Source organism: Piliocolobus tephrosceles, chromosome 5 (genome assembly GCF_002776525.5).
Source record: "Piliocolobus tephrosceles isolate RC106 chromosome 5, ASM277652v3, whole genome shotgun sequence".
NCBI classification, from domain to species: Eukaryota; Metazoa; Chordata; class Mammalia; order Primates; family Cercopithecidae; genus Piliocolobus; species Piliocolobus tephrosceles.
The window spans coordinates 121,653,289-121,669,084 of record NC_045438.1 but is presented as its reverse complement, the minus strand read 5'-3'; the positions used below and the strand labels follow the sequence as shown (position 1 = coordinate 121,669,084).

The 15,796-nt window shown below is 40.0% G+C and overlaps 1 protein-coding gene across 1 annotated transcript in view; it reads right to left on the bottom strand.

Annotated features, from left to right (window-relative positions):
• Positions 1-1,097: 1,097 nt before the first annotated feature.
• The window catches only part of TNFRSF21 (TNF receptor superfamily member 21), a 75,396-nt gene continuing 60,697 nt past the window's right edge, over positions 1,098-15,796 (bottom strand). The window contains exons 5-6 of the mRNA XM_023212977.1: positions 4,626-4,854; positions 1,098-2,521 (exon numbers count right to left, since the gene is read on the bottom strand). Of these exons, the coding sequence (XP_023068745.1) occupies positions 2,292-2,521; positions 4,626-4,854 (459 nt within the window). The 3' untranslated portion in view covers positions 1,098-2,291. The remainder of the gene's footprint in view (positions 2,522-4,625; positions 4,855-15,796) is intronic.

Below are 15,796 nucleotides of genomic sequence, written 5' to 3'. Positions count from 1 at the left end.
TCACTGTGGTCTCCGCCCACTATTTCAGCCAATAAGGAATTTCTGGTCACTGGTCCTATATACATGGAACACTCAGTCTTGGATACAGACAGTCAGAAGACATGGATTCAAGTCTGATCTCTACAACTTTGCTATAGGCCCTAGACAAGTTATTTGGCCTTTATAAGCCTGTTTTTCAATCTATAAAATGGACACAACAATAGTACCTATCCTATAGTTGTGAGGATTCAATAAAGTAATATAAAAATTACTTTGTAAAGTATAAACCTGTGTAAATGTGAGTTATTAATGAAAGCATCACAAGATACAAGGTACAAATAATCCACAAACTTAACCATAATAACAATTTGTTCATTCTTTGTGTTTTCTACCCCCACATGAAATTAGTGGCAGTTCTGAAATCCTCTGAAATGCAAACTCTGTCTCCTCCACTACCATCTGTGACCGATTCTAGTTTGCTTTCCTTCCTGACAGAGTTTGTGTCTTTTATCGACAAAAGAAGGGGAAAGCTGGTGTAAGAACCAGTGTAATTAAATACCAGGATAGTTCTCTAGAAACCAACCATGTGGAAGTGGATGAAACCAGAAAAACCCTTTAATGTCGTTGACGTGGGTGTCCAAATGTTCAAGCAAGGCATCCACTTCCAGTTTCTCATGGAAAGAGGAACTTAAAATTGCTGAGGTTCTGATTGTTGGAATTCTGTAGAGCCATGGTTCCCAAGAAAAGGGAGACATGCAATGAATACCAAGGTGAGATCTCACCCTGCCTCAAGACCATAAGAGTCCTCTGAACTTATTGAGGAACAATGAGGTATCTACCCATTTCCTATAATAAGGACAATCTCAAAAACTGAATTCTCAGATTTAACCCAAAAGACTAGGTAGTTTTCATGCTTGGTAGTTTTCACTGAAGTCTCTCCCTACAAAACTCCAGGTACCTTTCCAAACACAAACCTTTGCAAATTTCCATGATTTACAGATTAGAATGACTGAGGTTTTTAGAAGACACATACTTTTGCAAAAGACTAATCAACACACAACTAGAGGAAATGTACAAAGCAAGAGATTTAACGATTAAATACACTCGGACTACTTAAGTAACAAACACCTAATGTTTATTAATAAATTAGTACACTTGAAGGCATTTTTCTGATATCGGTCCTTCACCACTACCCACAAACCCCGCCCACAAAAAGGGAGTCCACGCCACCTCTGCATTGGAATCTGGCAACTGAGCATTAGAAGGTACATTTGTAAATGGGAGCATAGTTGCAAATATATCAGACAAGGGTTCTTATAGCTGCAGCCATTTTTAATTAAAGTAATTGGTGAAGGTATCCCACCAAGACCAAGGCCTTGAGAGCAGATTGGACCTATTGACTATATGTATATAAAAAACAAGACATATGTTAAAGCAAAGCTGGGCAAATTCTCTATGGAAAGGGAGCCACTGGCACTTGATTTTGACTTTCCAAAGTGCAGCAATGTGTTCCAGAACAGCTCAATTCTTAAAAGGTGAAGTTCAAGTTCTTTGGTGGCCCAGTTGTCAAGCCACTTAAATAGCAAATCCTGATGGCTTGAGGATATCATTTCTCCAGCCCAGAGCATATTAGCATAAGAAGAGTACAAGTAATCAAGCATTCTACACAGTGTCCAGGTGAAAACCATACAATCAGCAACAGTGTGGTCAAGTTTCAGCCATGAATATGAACTATACAAGACATATTTAAACGATAACTCAAAGTTGAATTGCATTACAGTAACTCAAATGGGGTCTTAAATTTTCTTAATCTTTAAGAAAATTTATAAAGGACAAATAATAATAAAAATAGTAATAATATTTGTTTTTAAAAAGTAGGTGTGAAAGTTAAGAGACATAAAGACTGCTTATAGGATTCACAAGATGCCATTATACTTTTAAGAAGTTAAGAGCCTCACAATCCAGTGTGTGGGAAAAGTCACACTGCATTTATGGTAAGTTAAGTAAATTTAAAGTGCACAGAACAATCTTGAAAATACGTAAGAAGGCAAAATGGAGAAAATACGGAACTTAAAAAACTTTAGTGGTGGGTATTTCACAACAGTTACACCTTGCAAAGTCTTATAAACCAACTTCCCAGAAGAGTTATTTGAAAAAAAAGAGAGAAAGAAATAACTCAAGCACTGGCCATATACTCTGTTAAACACACACACACACACACCCCAAACAACAAAAATCAGAAACAGAAGAAAATTAAAAAAACCACCCTGCCACTAAATTGAGTAATTTCCAGAATGCAGTAACCCTATGTTCTACAGCAGGTCAGGAAGATGGCTATAAACAGAGTCCAGGAGGGTCTGGCTGGCTTCCTGGCTCTTGACTCCAATAATTTCGAATAGCCGGTCCAGTTTGTCCTCAGCCTGGGGAATCTCTTCAATCACCCGCAGCTCCTCAGGATTTAGAATATGGAGCATGTCATCAAAGATAGGCTGCAAGTCACAGGGGTCCAGGCGTACCTGCCGCAACACTGTGTCCTTCTTTTCTGCAGAGAAGAGAGGGAAGCAAAGAGAGCTGTAAGGTGACTGTACTGGCAAGGCCTGGGGGAAGGAGACGGGGTCCTAGAGAGAGATATATCTATTTCCTCCCCAGCCTATTATTCTCCTTCCTCCATTACAGTGAGGGAGTGAGTGACCCTCTGGCACATTCGAAACAACACAAGAGTTTTTCCTGGCATTGCAGGTGTAAGATAGCAAACAAGATTTGCCTGATAGAGATCAGACAAGGTCTTGCTTGAATGGCTTGCTGAGGTATCATTAATGTGACATTTGCCTAGACTTAACTAACTTCTAAATTATTTTGGAATTCAGAAGGTGAATGGTGAGATACATAAAGAAACCAAAGAAACAAAACACAAAACTAAAAAACCTTTACTACTTTCCCTATCTGTAATGTGTTTACTAAACTAAGATATACATAGGCCCTCAATCAAAATGATCAAAAATTCTAAGACAAAGTAGTCTACTTATCTGACTTTCCGATTACATTGTGTTACTTTAGAACTAAACTGCTGAGAGAGTAAAAGCACATAAATAAGAAAACATTATTTCTTCTCAGGTCATACCTTACATTGGGATGAGGAACTATAACTTTTATTACTATTATAAAGCACTTTTTCTAAAATATAATATATAACATAAAATATAAACTAAAATATAAATATTTTATGTAAATGTAAAAGAGATTAATATAAATATATAAAGTATATAAATTATATAAATTATAAATATGTAAATAAAACATTTAATAAATACATAAAATATCAAATATAACCCTTTCATTAAAATATAACTGGAATTACCCAAAACTAGAAAATTTCTTTAAAAACTGTCATAGTGTATGCTAATTCCCTAACCGATATTAAAAATTAAAAGTTGCAAATTCTTTGCCAAAACTACCAATCCATAATGTTTAAAATATTAGTATTTGCAATGTAGTTTAACAAAGTGAATTTTAGGGTATTTTTAAGTCACTAAAACCTGTAGTTTTCTTTTTTTTGTTTGAGACAAAGTTTTGCTCCTGTCACCCAGTCTGGAGTGCAGTGGCACGATCTCAGCTCGCTGCAACCTCTGCCTCTCGGGTTGAAGTGATTCTTTTGCCTCAGCCTCCGAGTAGCTGGAACTACAGCGGGCTAATTTTTCTATTTTTTAGTAGAGATGGGGTTTCACCATGTTGACCAGACTGATGTCTAGCTCCTGCCCTCAAGCGATCCCCCAACCTCGGCTTCCCAAAGTGCTGGGATTACAGGCGTGAGCCACCGCACCCGGCTAGAACCACTTTATCAAAGATGCTCAAGCTTGGACATTGTGCCTACCATCTGGATATGGTGACAGCCAGAGCCTGGACTTATAAAGAGGCAAATGAGGCACTTGCCCCTGGTACAAAATTTAAGGTGGCACCAAAAAACTCAGTAGTCAAGTTAAATTTCAACGAAATAGGTTTTTTTGGTTTAGGGGTTTTTTGTTTGCTTTTGAGACAGGGTCTTGCTCTGTTACCAGGTAACAGAGTGGCACAAACTCCTGGGCTCAAGGGAGCCTCTGGAGCAGCTGGGACTACAGGTTAATTTTTAATTTTTTGTAGAGACCACGCCTTGCTTTGTTGCCTAGGTTGGTCTCGAACTCCTGGCATCAAGTGATTGGCCCACCTCGGCCTTCCAAAGTGCGGGTATTACAGGCATGAGCTGCTGTGCTCGGCCTAAAACCTGTACTTCTGACTCTTCAGATAAGTTCAACTTTAAATCTTTGGATACAGCAAGCTTGGTAAATAATTTTCAAAAATCTTGCCAGACTACATTTTATCAGGCCTTCCCCGAAACACACATTTGATAGCATCATGAGGCCAAAGGGTGGCCCATAGCTCTCCACCAGGCAGTGTGAGCTGTGAAGATTTCGGAGGCGTGTCTTCGCCAGCCAATCGCGAGGTTTTTCTCGGGCCAGCGTGTCTTGAAGTTTTGGACTGGTCTTCCTGGGCAGGTAATTCAGATGACTCACCTCTCAACTACAGCTGAACTGTGGAAGGGGAGGGACAAATCCCAGGGGCTCTTTGGGGGGTTTAAAGTGCGTGTGTGAGGTCTGCTGAGATGCCTGTACCTTTGGTAATAAAGGAACCATTCCTGCTCAGCGCGGAGGAGCCGCTGGATGTAGAGTCACAGCGGAGAAGGGGCTCCGACTCATCCACGAAGAAGCCCTTGTTCTTGTCCTGGGGGGAAGGCTCCACCGTCAGGAGAGCAGAATTCTCAAGTTTCGCGTTGGGGCTGGGGATGGGGCTCGGGCTAAGCGGGCTGGGGCTCATTGGGAGAGCCAGTTTGTCAGTTTCCAGCTGTAGGAGGGAACATTTTTTTTTTTTTTAATTATATATAGACCAAAAAAAAAAAACCAGTAAAATTAAAATCCCTCCTCAGAGGTTATTTTTTTCCCATTTAATATTTTATATATACATCCTCCCATTTCAGTTGACCATAACTTATTTATATGATTACTAGACATACACACAGACTTTTAAACCCTTCAAAACTACAGTGAGGATATACATGAGTACTAAAAACTGGGAGGCATATGAACCAAGCTATTATTTCAGGGGGGTAGAAGGGAACATGAGTGTAAGGGGAAAGATCCCCAATTTAAAATATAATTTTGTAGAGCTGAAAGGAGTCTTAGATATAATTTAGTATTATGAGCTGGATGAATTATGCCCCTCCATGTTGAAGCCCTGACCCCCAGTACCTCAGAATGTGACTATTGGGAGAGAGGGCCTTTAAAGAGGTAATTACGGTAAATGAGGTCATTAGGGTTGGCTACACTCCTATAACTGGTGTCTTTAATACAAAGAAGAGATGAGGACACAAATGCACACAGAGGGAAGACACAGTGAAGACTTGGTGAGAAGGCAGCCGTCTACAAGGCAAGAGAGAGACCTCAGAAGACAGCTTTCTAAGGTTCCAGAATTGTGAGAAGATCAGTTTCTGTTGTTTAAGCCCTCAGTCTGCGGTCCTTTGTTACCACAGCGCTCGCTGACTCTTACGCTCAGCTTCACAGGGAATGAAACTGGGGCCTGGAGAAGTGAAGTGACTTTCTTAACTAAGGGCCACAGGGAAGTCACAGAACTAAAACTAGACCCCAGGTTTTCTGACTCTCATTTCAAACTAGCTCAGGAAAAAAAACTGCTAAAATTAAGAAAGAGAACAGGAGAAAATGAGAGGTGCCAGTGGCTGGGAGGAGAGAGTAATGACTGAAAGGACAGAACAGAGACTGTGAAGATTGCATTCTGGAGTGGGGAGGTCAGAGAGACAACAGCAAACACACACGATGGTTTCAGATAAAGATGGTGAGCTTCACCACCACTCTGGCTGGTGGGTAGAGAATGGATTTTAGGGAGGCAACAATCAAAGTAGGGAGAGCAGTTAGGACGCTCCTACTGTGGCTACATACAGTATGACTATGACTTGTACTGGGGCGTGCAGTGGAGATAGCGGGGAGTGATAGGTGATGTGACCTCATTTTACCAGTGAAGTGACTGAGGCCCAAAGAGAGCACACAGCTACTGGGAGAAAGCAAGCAACTCAGGCCTGCTTGACATATCTTTCATTTGAGAAAATACATCAGAACTCTGATGATTACTCTGATGATTTTCCCTTTCATTTGAGAAAATACATCAGAACTCTGGCAGGCACTTGTGGCCTCTCCTAGTAATTGACTTTATCTTTTTATCTTTTTATTGGCTCTTCCGACATGGATTAAAAATCCTGGGAGCCAGCTGGCCCGATCACACAGAGCAGGGTTCAGGGAATGATGGGCAGTCTCCCCAAGCTGTTAATCACCACTCAGAATCCTCAGCCCTTCACTCACACACTTCAAGTAAAATGTTTTCAAGCTCTTCGACGAAGATATTGATATTTCAAGAGTATTACATGGAATAGTTATGTAAAGCACAAACCAAACACAACTGCTTCTTTTACAAATTTTAAGGCCTGAGAAATTCTTGCAACTGATTTCAGATTGTGAAAGACAACTGATGACTGCACATGTCTAATGTTCCAACAGCGTTTTTCCTCTGAACCACCACCCACGCCCTGCTGCTGCTTCCAGTGCAAGTTTCAGACTTGAGAAACATGCATACCTAGCCGTCCCTTTCTGATCTACAGACAAACGTTATGTATACGCTTGTAAAATTTTAATTCCATTGACCCTGGCACGTGCCCCTCCTCCTTGAAAATGCACATGGCCATTTACGCCAACATTTTTTATGTTTTTTGTTTGTTTGTTTGTTTGTTTGTTTTGTTTTGAGACAGAGTCTCACTCTCATCCCCAGGCTGTTGTGCAGTGGCGCGATCTCAGCTCACTGCAAGCTCCGCCTCCTGAGTTCACGCCATTCTCCTGCCTCAGCATCCCCAATAGCTGGGACTATAGGCGACCGCCACCACGCCTGGCTAAATTTTTTGTATTTTTAGTAGAGACGGGGTTTCACTGAGTTAGCCAAGGATGGTCTCAATCTCCTGACCTCCAACACACTTTTTAAATTCATTCAGTTAGACAAAGAACACTTGTCTACATTCTGGTTCTCGGGGACAATACACTGGAAGACATGGTCGGTCAACATAGTACACTGTTCTTGCTTAAAAAGGAAATTCCCACCCACAAATCACATGCCAACAAACCAAAAAGTCCACCCACCTATTTCCTAAATTCATTTGAAAACTTTAAATGTTTAATTTTCCCCCTAATTTTGCCAAAAGGTCCAAAAGCAAAAATTAAGCACATGACAACATAATTGGAAAGACAGAATGCTGAACTGATGCTCTCCTGTAATTAGCAATGAATCAGGTAAATATGAAAATGCCCCTACAAATGATATTAGCATCACAACAGAGCTCACAAGCATTGCCAAAGTCAGAGACCATTTAAAAATCATCTTTCTAGAAAATCTACTCAGTTACGAAGTATAAGTACCTCTTAATTTGTGCAACGGTAGCTGGTTGCATTCTGACTTCATTTAAGTTGTTTTCATTCTTTCCCAAAAGAAAAAATAATGCTCATAGAAATTTCTTTCCTCGCTTTACCATAATATATACAATATCCATCAAAGCCGGTTGGCAGTACTGCTACTGTACTAAGCATTGTGTTACTTCTGCTTTCTAATCAGAACACTGAGTCATCAGAATACATGGAATAAATTAATTCCTTGTTTTATTAATTCTGAAAGTTCATGGTTCAGTATTCTGAGTTTACAGCCAATGAAGAACACCTATAATAAGATTTAGATACTAAAGAGAAGACAAATACTCTAAACAAGAAAGCCGTATTTCCAGAGAAGAGGATCCGCTTATAAAAACTTTGAGCATAAACTTACCAAGATACTCATAAAATAAAATAATTTATATTCTAAGGTTCTTTGAGCTTTCCAAATTCTCTGTCAAGATATATTAGGCTGAGCACGGTGACTCACGCCTGTAATCCCAGCACTTTGGGAGGCCGAGATGGGTGGATCACTTGAGGTCAGGAGTTCAAGACCAGCCTGGGCAACATGGTGAAACCCTGTCTCTACTAAAAATACAAAAATGAGCCGGGTGTGGTGGCATGCGCCTGTAATCCCAACTACTTGGGAGTCTGAGGCAGGAGAATCACTTAAACCCGGGAGGTGGAGGTTGCAGTGAGCCAAGCTCGTGCCAGTGCACTCCAGCCCGGGTGACAGAGGGAGACTCTGTCTCAAACAAAAAAAAAAAAAAAAAAGAAGAAAGAAAGAAAGAAAAGAAAAAAGAAAAACAGATATATAAACTTACTAACTTTTACAGCTAGACAATCAATAAATGCTTTTAAAAGCAGTCACCACTGATAAGTATATTTTCCTTCCACTACCTTGAAAATGTTGTGACCGCAGCAGCTCTTATTTATATGGGTAGCCAAGAAACAGGGTAGCAGGAAGATTATCAATGTGGCTGAGCTCCTCTCTATACTTTTGTGAAATGTTCATGGACTTGGCATTCATACATGCCCCAACTTATTTCAATGAGGCAGATATTAAGAAAATGTGTCCTGTAAAGGCAACGTATCTGTCACTTTTTTGAAGCTCCTTTGGAGAAACTTGAAAACTACAGTTCTTTTTGCTTACTGCCGTTGACGTAATCCTAACTTGGAAGACTCACATGAGAAGTGAGGTGGGGACAGTAAATAGACCAGAATGGCAGGAGGCATGGAGGGCTCCCAAAGCAGCCCAAAAGAGAACAATTGTATTTTGTGAACTTCAAGAACGTGGCATTTCTTTTGGCCAAACAAGTCCCAAATGTCCTTCTGATTAGTTTCCATGCAAACACACTTAGTCCTTCCAGGTACTTATTAGTCCAAACTGATAAGGGAAGAAAGATAAATGGTTCAACTTACTCAAGGCTGAGTCACACCTAAAGCTCTGCTGCTGACCTAACAATTTTCCTTTCCGAGCATCCCTACCACTGAGTACAAGGAACCATCCAAACGGATTAGGTAAACAGACTGCTGCTGGAAATTTGGGCATCTGAACATCTCTGGGCTACTGAGTTTGGTAGCAGTGTTTATGAGAATAATGATTTAACTTACATCTGGATTGTACCGCAATGAGCCATGACTGTCATCATTGCCCTTCCCCATTTCCAGCTGTGTCCTTGCCAACCCTACATTCCCGCACCAACCAGAATTCTAAAAAACTGAAGTACTCACTCTGGGTGCTCAACCAAATCAGAAACTGAGGCCGGGCGCAGTGGCTTACACCTGTAATCCCAACACTTTGGGAGGCTGAATGGGCAGATCACTGTAGGTCAGGAGTCCAAGACCAGCCTGGCTAACATAGTGAAACTCTGTCTCTACTAAAACTACAAAAATTAGCCGGGCGTGGTGGCACATGCCTGTAATCCTGGCTACTCAGGAGGCTGAGGCAAGAGGATCACTTGAACCCGGGAGGCAGAGGTTGCAGTGAGGCATGATCGTACTGCACTCCAGCCTGGGCGACAGAGCAAGACTCCATCTCAAAAAAAAAAAAAAAAAAAAAAAAAAGAAAGAAAGAAAGAAAAGAAAAAGAAATAGAAACTTTAGCTCAAAAATAATTCTCCACTTCTAATAACAAACTGAAAAATCACTTCCCTGTTGACTGGCCTTTCCTGAGATGACACACTGGTGAAGGTTGCAGTATTCCCCTAGGCCCTGGGGATGGCAGAGCCATGGATGGTAAAGGAAAATCCTTCCAAGTTTTATTCATGACAAGGGTGGTAGAGAAATGAAATAAGATTTCGAGGCAGCAAGATCTGGCAGCATTCCTGAGTAGACTCTGAGAGCAGGAATGGGCGAGAACTCCAGCCTCAGCTACCATCTGTGTGGCATGCACTTCATGTTCCCCATAGTCAGCTCCTAAAAATCAAAGTCATGAAAATACTGGAAAAAGCATTGCAAGAAAAGAGAGAAGACATAACACTAACTAGCTGTGTGGTGCTAGGAAAACCACTTCCCTCATCAGACCTGTGGTCTCATTTCTAACCTAAACAGGTTAGACCAGGTCACTTTTGTGTTCCTTCCATTCAAATTATGTCTTATTTATTGCTCCTTTTACTGTTGCTACTTCATTCTCCTCATACCCTAATTCCCCACTCCAATTCTCTTTCCCCTTCCAAGTTACCCCCAACTGAACTACCTACTCAACTAAAGTTTACCACAAAGTTATTTTTAATTACTACCCAATTACTATCTCCCTGTGGTTGCACAATCTGTTTTCATAAAACTAATTAATGACTTTGATGCATCAGTAACCCCCTGAAATGAAGTATTAATTACCCAGCATGGATGCTCTTTGCCAGCCTGCTAACATGGTTCAATTGAACCCCTTGGCTCCTGACACTACCCAATTCAATAACACCAGGCCCCCTTTCCGTAATATAACCAGATATGCCTGACTGTCCCCAGCAGAAAGCTCCTTACAGTAAAGTCACTGTTTTGATTTACTTTTCCCTCCAGATCTCATTCAACACTTAGAAAGAAGAGTTCTATGTTACATTTGTGAAAATCTCTATCACTTTAATAATGGTTTTTAAAAGCCCTTTGCTAAATCTAACTGAAACTTATTGCTATTCCACATGAGGTAACAAAAAGAGACCCGAAGAAATAAGCCATTGCCAGAACTGTGCTAGGTGACTCAGCAGAAAATAGCTGTGATTCATTTGCTGCTAAGGAAGCTGTATCAGCCCCATTTTATAGATGAGGACACTGAGGCTCTAAGAGGTAATAATTTGCCCCGAGCCATAGAACCAGGATTCTTACACCAGGTCTGTCTAATTTCAAAGTTACCCTCTTTGCTGCCAAGTCACTTCCCTGTCTGGATCCCACAGCATTTAGAGAAAATTGACAAACCGTGTAATCTGATTACAAGCAATCACATGACCACAAGGCATTGCCTGAGCCCCTCTGCCAGAGTGAAGGGGGTACAGGTGAGATCTGTAAGTACCTGGGACTCAATGCCAGATTTACACTCCAGCTGGATGACTGCCCTGAGATAAATATGAAAGATTCTGTAAATACCAGATACCTCAACAGTAGTCAATAACTTTGTTTTCTATTGAAAATATTTCAGATCCCAACAGACCAGTGGCTGGTTAAAAAAAATAAGAAAAAATTCAATTTCTACGAAAAGTTTATCTCAAAGGAATTATAGTCACAAATAAATATAAAATTACAACTATCTAAGAATCATGATATTATCTCAAGCCTGTTTCCCCTGCTTTCCCAGCTGCCCACATAATCAAAATCAAATTAGATTTCAAGACCTTCTATAGGCCTATATAGGCATATAAGATTGGGCTCTGGGAGGACAAAAAAGGCATATTTCCTTTGCCAGAAAAGTATTTCTTGGTATCTGAATCTATGTGGTCTTTAGAGAAGAGGAATTCAGATAATAAGAAATGCTTTCTAATTCAAATCTATGTGGTTCCAGGATTTCAGATATAAATGAGGGTTCATACAATGAGGGTTACCAGCCTGATCACAAAACAATTTATCTGAATCTATTCAATTCCTAAGTCCCAACACTGTAGAATACTTGTATATAATGGTTTCTCCCTTAAAAAAATAAAAACAAATACATCACTCTAAAAAGAAAAAGTTTCAAATGATGAGAGACAATGATTTTAATCTTCTGAGTGTGAATTCTTGTTCAATTCAATCCCGAGTAAGGGATCTTGGCAAGTAGAACCCAAATATACTCAAATTTTTTTGCAAACAAAAATCTTAAGAGGCAAATGGAAAAATGCTGATTTCTAAATGCTTGAAAGAAGGATTATCAGTTATAAGAAATTTAGGGAAAGTCTCCGAAACGGGAATATGGACTGGAAACGTATACATACATAGATAAAGCAAATATGCCAAAATGTGAATAACTATTGAATCTAGATGGTAGATTTATTATTCGTGGTAATGTGCTTCCAAATTTTCTTTGCTTTGTAAGTCTTCTCTTAAAACGTTATTTTAAAAAATTAAAGAGAAGGGCCAAGAGTCAAGTAACTTTAAAACAAAAATTCCCCAAACTTTTCCTGAGCTTCTGATCGTTGAGTTAAAACCTCTTGTTTTCTTTCCTTCTTTCTTCTTCTCCTGTGCAGCACAGACTTTAGTACATGAAGCAAGGAGGTGCTTCCACTGCATAAGTAGGGAACAGCACCAACACTTAAATCTAAATTGTCAATTGCCAAGTGGACAGCGAGGGCCATCTGCTGTCTAGAGCTCCCTGGGATCACTGGATGTCATGGGATGGAAGAAGGAACAGTACAACACCAAGATGTTCTGCTCAACTTCCTTGGGAGCCCTCAAGCCAGACCACAGAGATGGCATAGGTGAGTGAACCTTAAGCTGGAAGCCAATGCAGAGCCTGCAGAACAAACTCACCCACCATCAGGGGAATCTCAAGATTAACCTGGCCAAAAAAATGCCAAAACTACTGGGGAATTATTTTTAAAAACTCCCACTCACCCTAGATCTGTTCAACACAAAATAATGAAAAGGTTTTGTTTCAACTGCAACCTTACTTAAGGCATATGAAGTTAGCCTAGGTTAGCTGGTCACGGTTGGTTTCTTGCTTAAATACCCCAAACTCAAATCGAGGTAGTTGGCTATAATTGTCTGTATCTACCTTGTCTTAGAATTCTCATTTCTAAGAGTTAATTTCAAAATTGAGCTCCAAAGTCTATAAATCCACCCCCATTTAAGTCGAAGTATCAATAGCCAATCCTTGCCCTAAGCAAGAGAGCTGTGCCTTTCCTGTATGTACAGGAGAAAAGCCACAACGAATAGTGCTGCACAAAGCTGCCAAAGCTGGTAAGAACCAGCTGGCTCCAGAGGGAGGGAAAAGGGGGGAGCGGCCCCGCCCCGCTGCCGGCGTGGGTGTCTGCAAGCTGTCCAGGCTGCTGACATCAACGGTAATGGTGTTGCAGCCCTGAGCTGACTCACTGACTAGCTTTCTCAAAAAGAGGAAGTGAGGACAGTGAATAAGTGGGTTCTCTTGGTTCAGAGCTGGAGCCCACTCACGTTAGAATATGTTGCCAAGCCTTCTGAGAGCTCAGCACCATCAGAACATGAGGAGATCATGCTCCGTTGGAAATTCCTTACGTTTCCCTAAACTTCTATTGGAAAATCTTTCCCACAAAAAAGCCTTTCGATAATCCTATCCATGAGAAAAAGTTTCACAAACCTTTTTAAAGTTTGCCATAAGACACTGTGGAGGATGGAAAGTAATTTCAAAGGAAACTCAAGACCTTGAAGTAAGAAGGCTTAAGTTCATCTTTATGACTCAGGCATTTTGAACTCAACAAATCTGATTAAATTAGCATTGCATAAGTCCATTAATTAGATTCATGCCATTAGAATTACAATGCATATGGTCTACAAGTCCAAGTTACCTTTGACTTTAACCTCTGACTTCCAAGACTCGGCAACTCAGTTTCCCTCCATGGTGGTAACTACTGTTACCAAGTCACAATATACTCGTCCAGAGATAGTCTATACTTATACCAACAAATAACTACATATATTCTCCACCCCCCTTATTTTTTAAAACAATTTTTAACATCTATGTATATACTGTGTGTGTATATATATTTGCAATATGGTGGCACAATGTACATACTGTTGTTTTTTTTGTTTTGTTTTGTTTTTGTGTGTCTCCCAGGTAGGAGTGCAGTGGTGCAATCTCAGCTCACTGCAGCCTCCACATCCCGTATTCAATTGATTTTTGTGCCTCAGCCTCCTGAGTAGCTGGGATTACAGGCATGCGCCACCAGGCCCAGATAATTTTTGTATTTTTAGTAGAGATGGGGTTTCACCATGTTGGCCAGGCTGTTCTCGAACTCCTGACTTCAAGTGATCCACCCACCCGGGCCTCCCAAAGTGCTGGGATTACAGGTGTGAGCCACTGTGCCCCATCCTACATACTACTCTTCACCTTGCCTTTTCTCGCTTAACCCTTCTTGAGGTTAGCACATGAAGAGCTGACTCACTTCTTCGGACAAGTGCATGCTGTTCCACTGTATGGATGTTCAATAGCTTACATAACCAGTCCTCTAGTGAAGGGCATTTGTAGATCTCCTCATTCTTTTGCTATTACACATGACACTACAATGAATACACGTGTACTTGCATCATTCGGAATGCATGTGAACCTGTGTAAGGTATCTTCCTAGATGTGGAATCATAGGTCTCTGTGCCAGCCTGAGAGGTTAAAAATCTGCATGTTTAAAAAGTCTTCAGTTTTCCTTCTCTGTGAACTGTCTTGTTCACAAGACTGCACATGTTTTTCTTAATTTGTAAAAACTCCTTATTTTTCAAGAAACTTAACCCAATGTTTCAAACAATTTCTACCTGTGATTATTTTGTCTTTTGATTTGCATATAGTGTTTTCTGGCTTGTGTATTTATTGTTAAGTAGTTGCATTGTTCTTGTACGACTTCTGTGTTTTATGTTATTCTCTACTGTTGTGATTATAAAAACAAAACATTTCCCTCAAGTTTTTTTTTCTAATACTTTTTTGGTGATAAGTTATTTTAGTTGTTGGGCATTTAATTTCAGTCATCCTCTGAAAGTCCAACTGTAGATCAATCAAAGTTTCCTCTCTGGCAACTGTTTATTAAAAAATCAGGAATGACATTAGTTTCTCCCAAGAAAATGGTGACAAATAAATGATGAAAACCTTGAAATTAACTGATATAAAATAAAACCTACTGCTGACCATGATGCAATTCCTCATCAGCAAGTGTATCTGTTATTGACACTTGGGTTATAACAGAATAAGGGACACTTTCACAAACACAGAGCAGAGAAGCTAGGCCAAAGCTGGAAGCTATTCAACTTTATCCAAATTGGTGCTTTGGCTTTAAAAAGAAAAAATGAAAATGTGCTCTCCTGCACTGGTAATTGATGGAGAAAATAAGTTTCTTTTCACAGTATTGTTTCTGATTTCCTCACAATGAGAAAGGCAGTAAGGGTGTAGATTAAAGGGGTGGGAAATGTCATCCACTAACAGACCCAGCCTTTTCTGAATGGTGAGACCCTCTGTCTCAGAAAAAAATTAAAGCCCACTTCAATCCCTCTGTATAGCAGCTTCACAGAATATATTCTCAAGTCTGGCTCACATATCTATCCCTCCTATAAAACTGTCAGAATCCTAAGGGATGATTCTGTTTTGTATTTTGTTTTGTTTCATTTAGTATCTCAGTGCCTGGTACAGGGCTCAATACATAATGGGTGCTCTGTTAATCTATCAAATAAATTGTCTGTGTTAAATTATCTCAACCTTAAAAGCAATACTAATAAGAATGTGTGTGTGTGTGTGTGTGTGTGTGTGTGTGTGTGTGTGTGTTGGGGAGGGAGTGTACATTAATATAAAGACCCCAAGAATCTGTTTCCTAGATTTTTCTCCTTACGATCTGCATACAGCAAGCTCAACTACTACATTTTTTTAATTCTATGATGCGTATTTTTTTTCATATTTTAACATCTCTGAAATGGGGATGTCTCTTACAATTATAATTAGCAGTATTTTATTTCTTTCTCAGTAATACATAATGACAATGGTACATCTTACAATTGACATGGGATTCAATGAAATATAGTAATATATCTGTATTAGTCAGTTTTCATACTGCTATAAAGAAATACCTGAAATTGGATAATTTATAAGGAAATGAGGTTTCATAAGCTCACGGTTCTGCAAGCTGTACAGGAAGCATGATTGGGGATGCCTCAGGAAACTTATGGCAGAAGGCAAA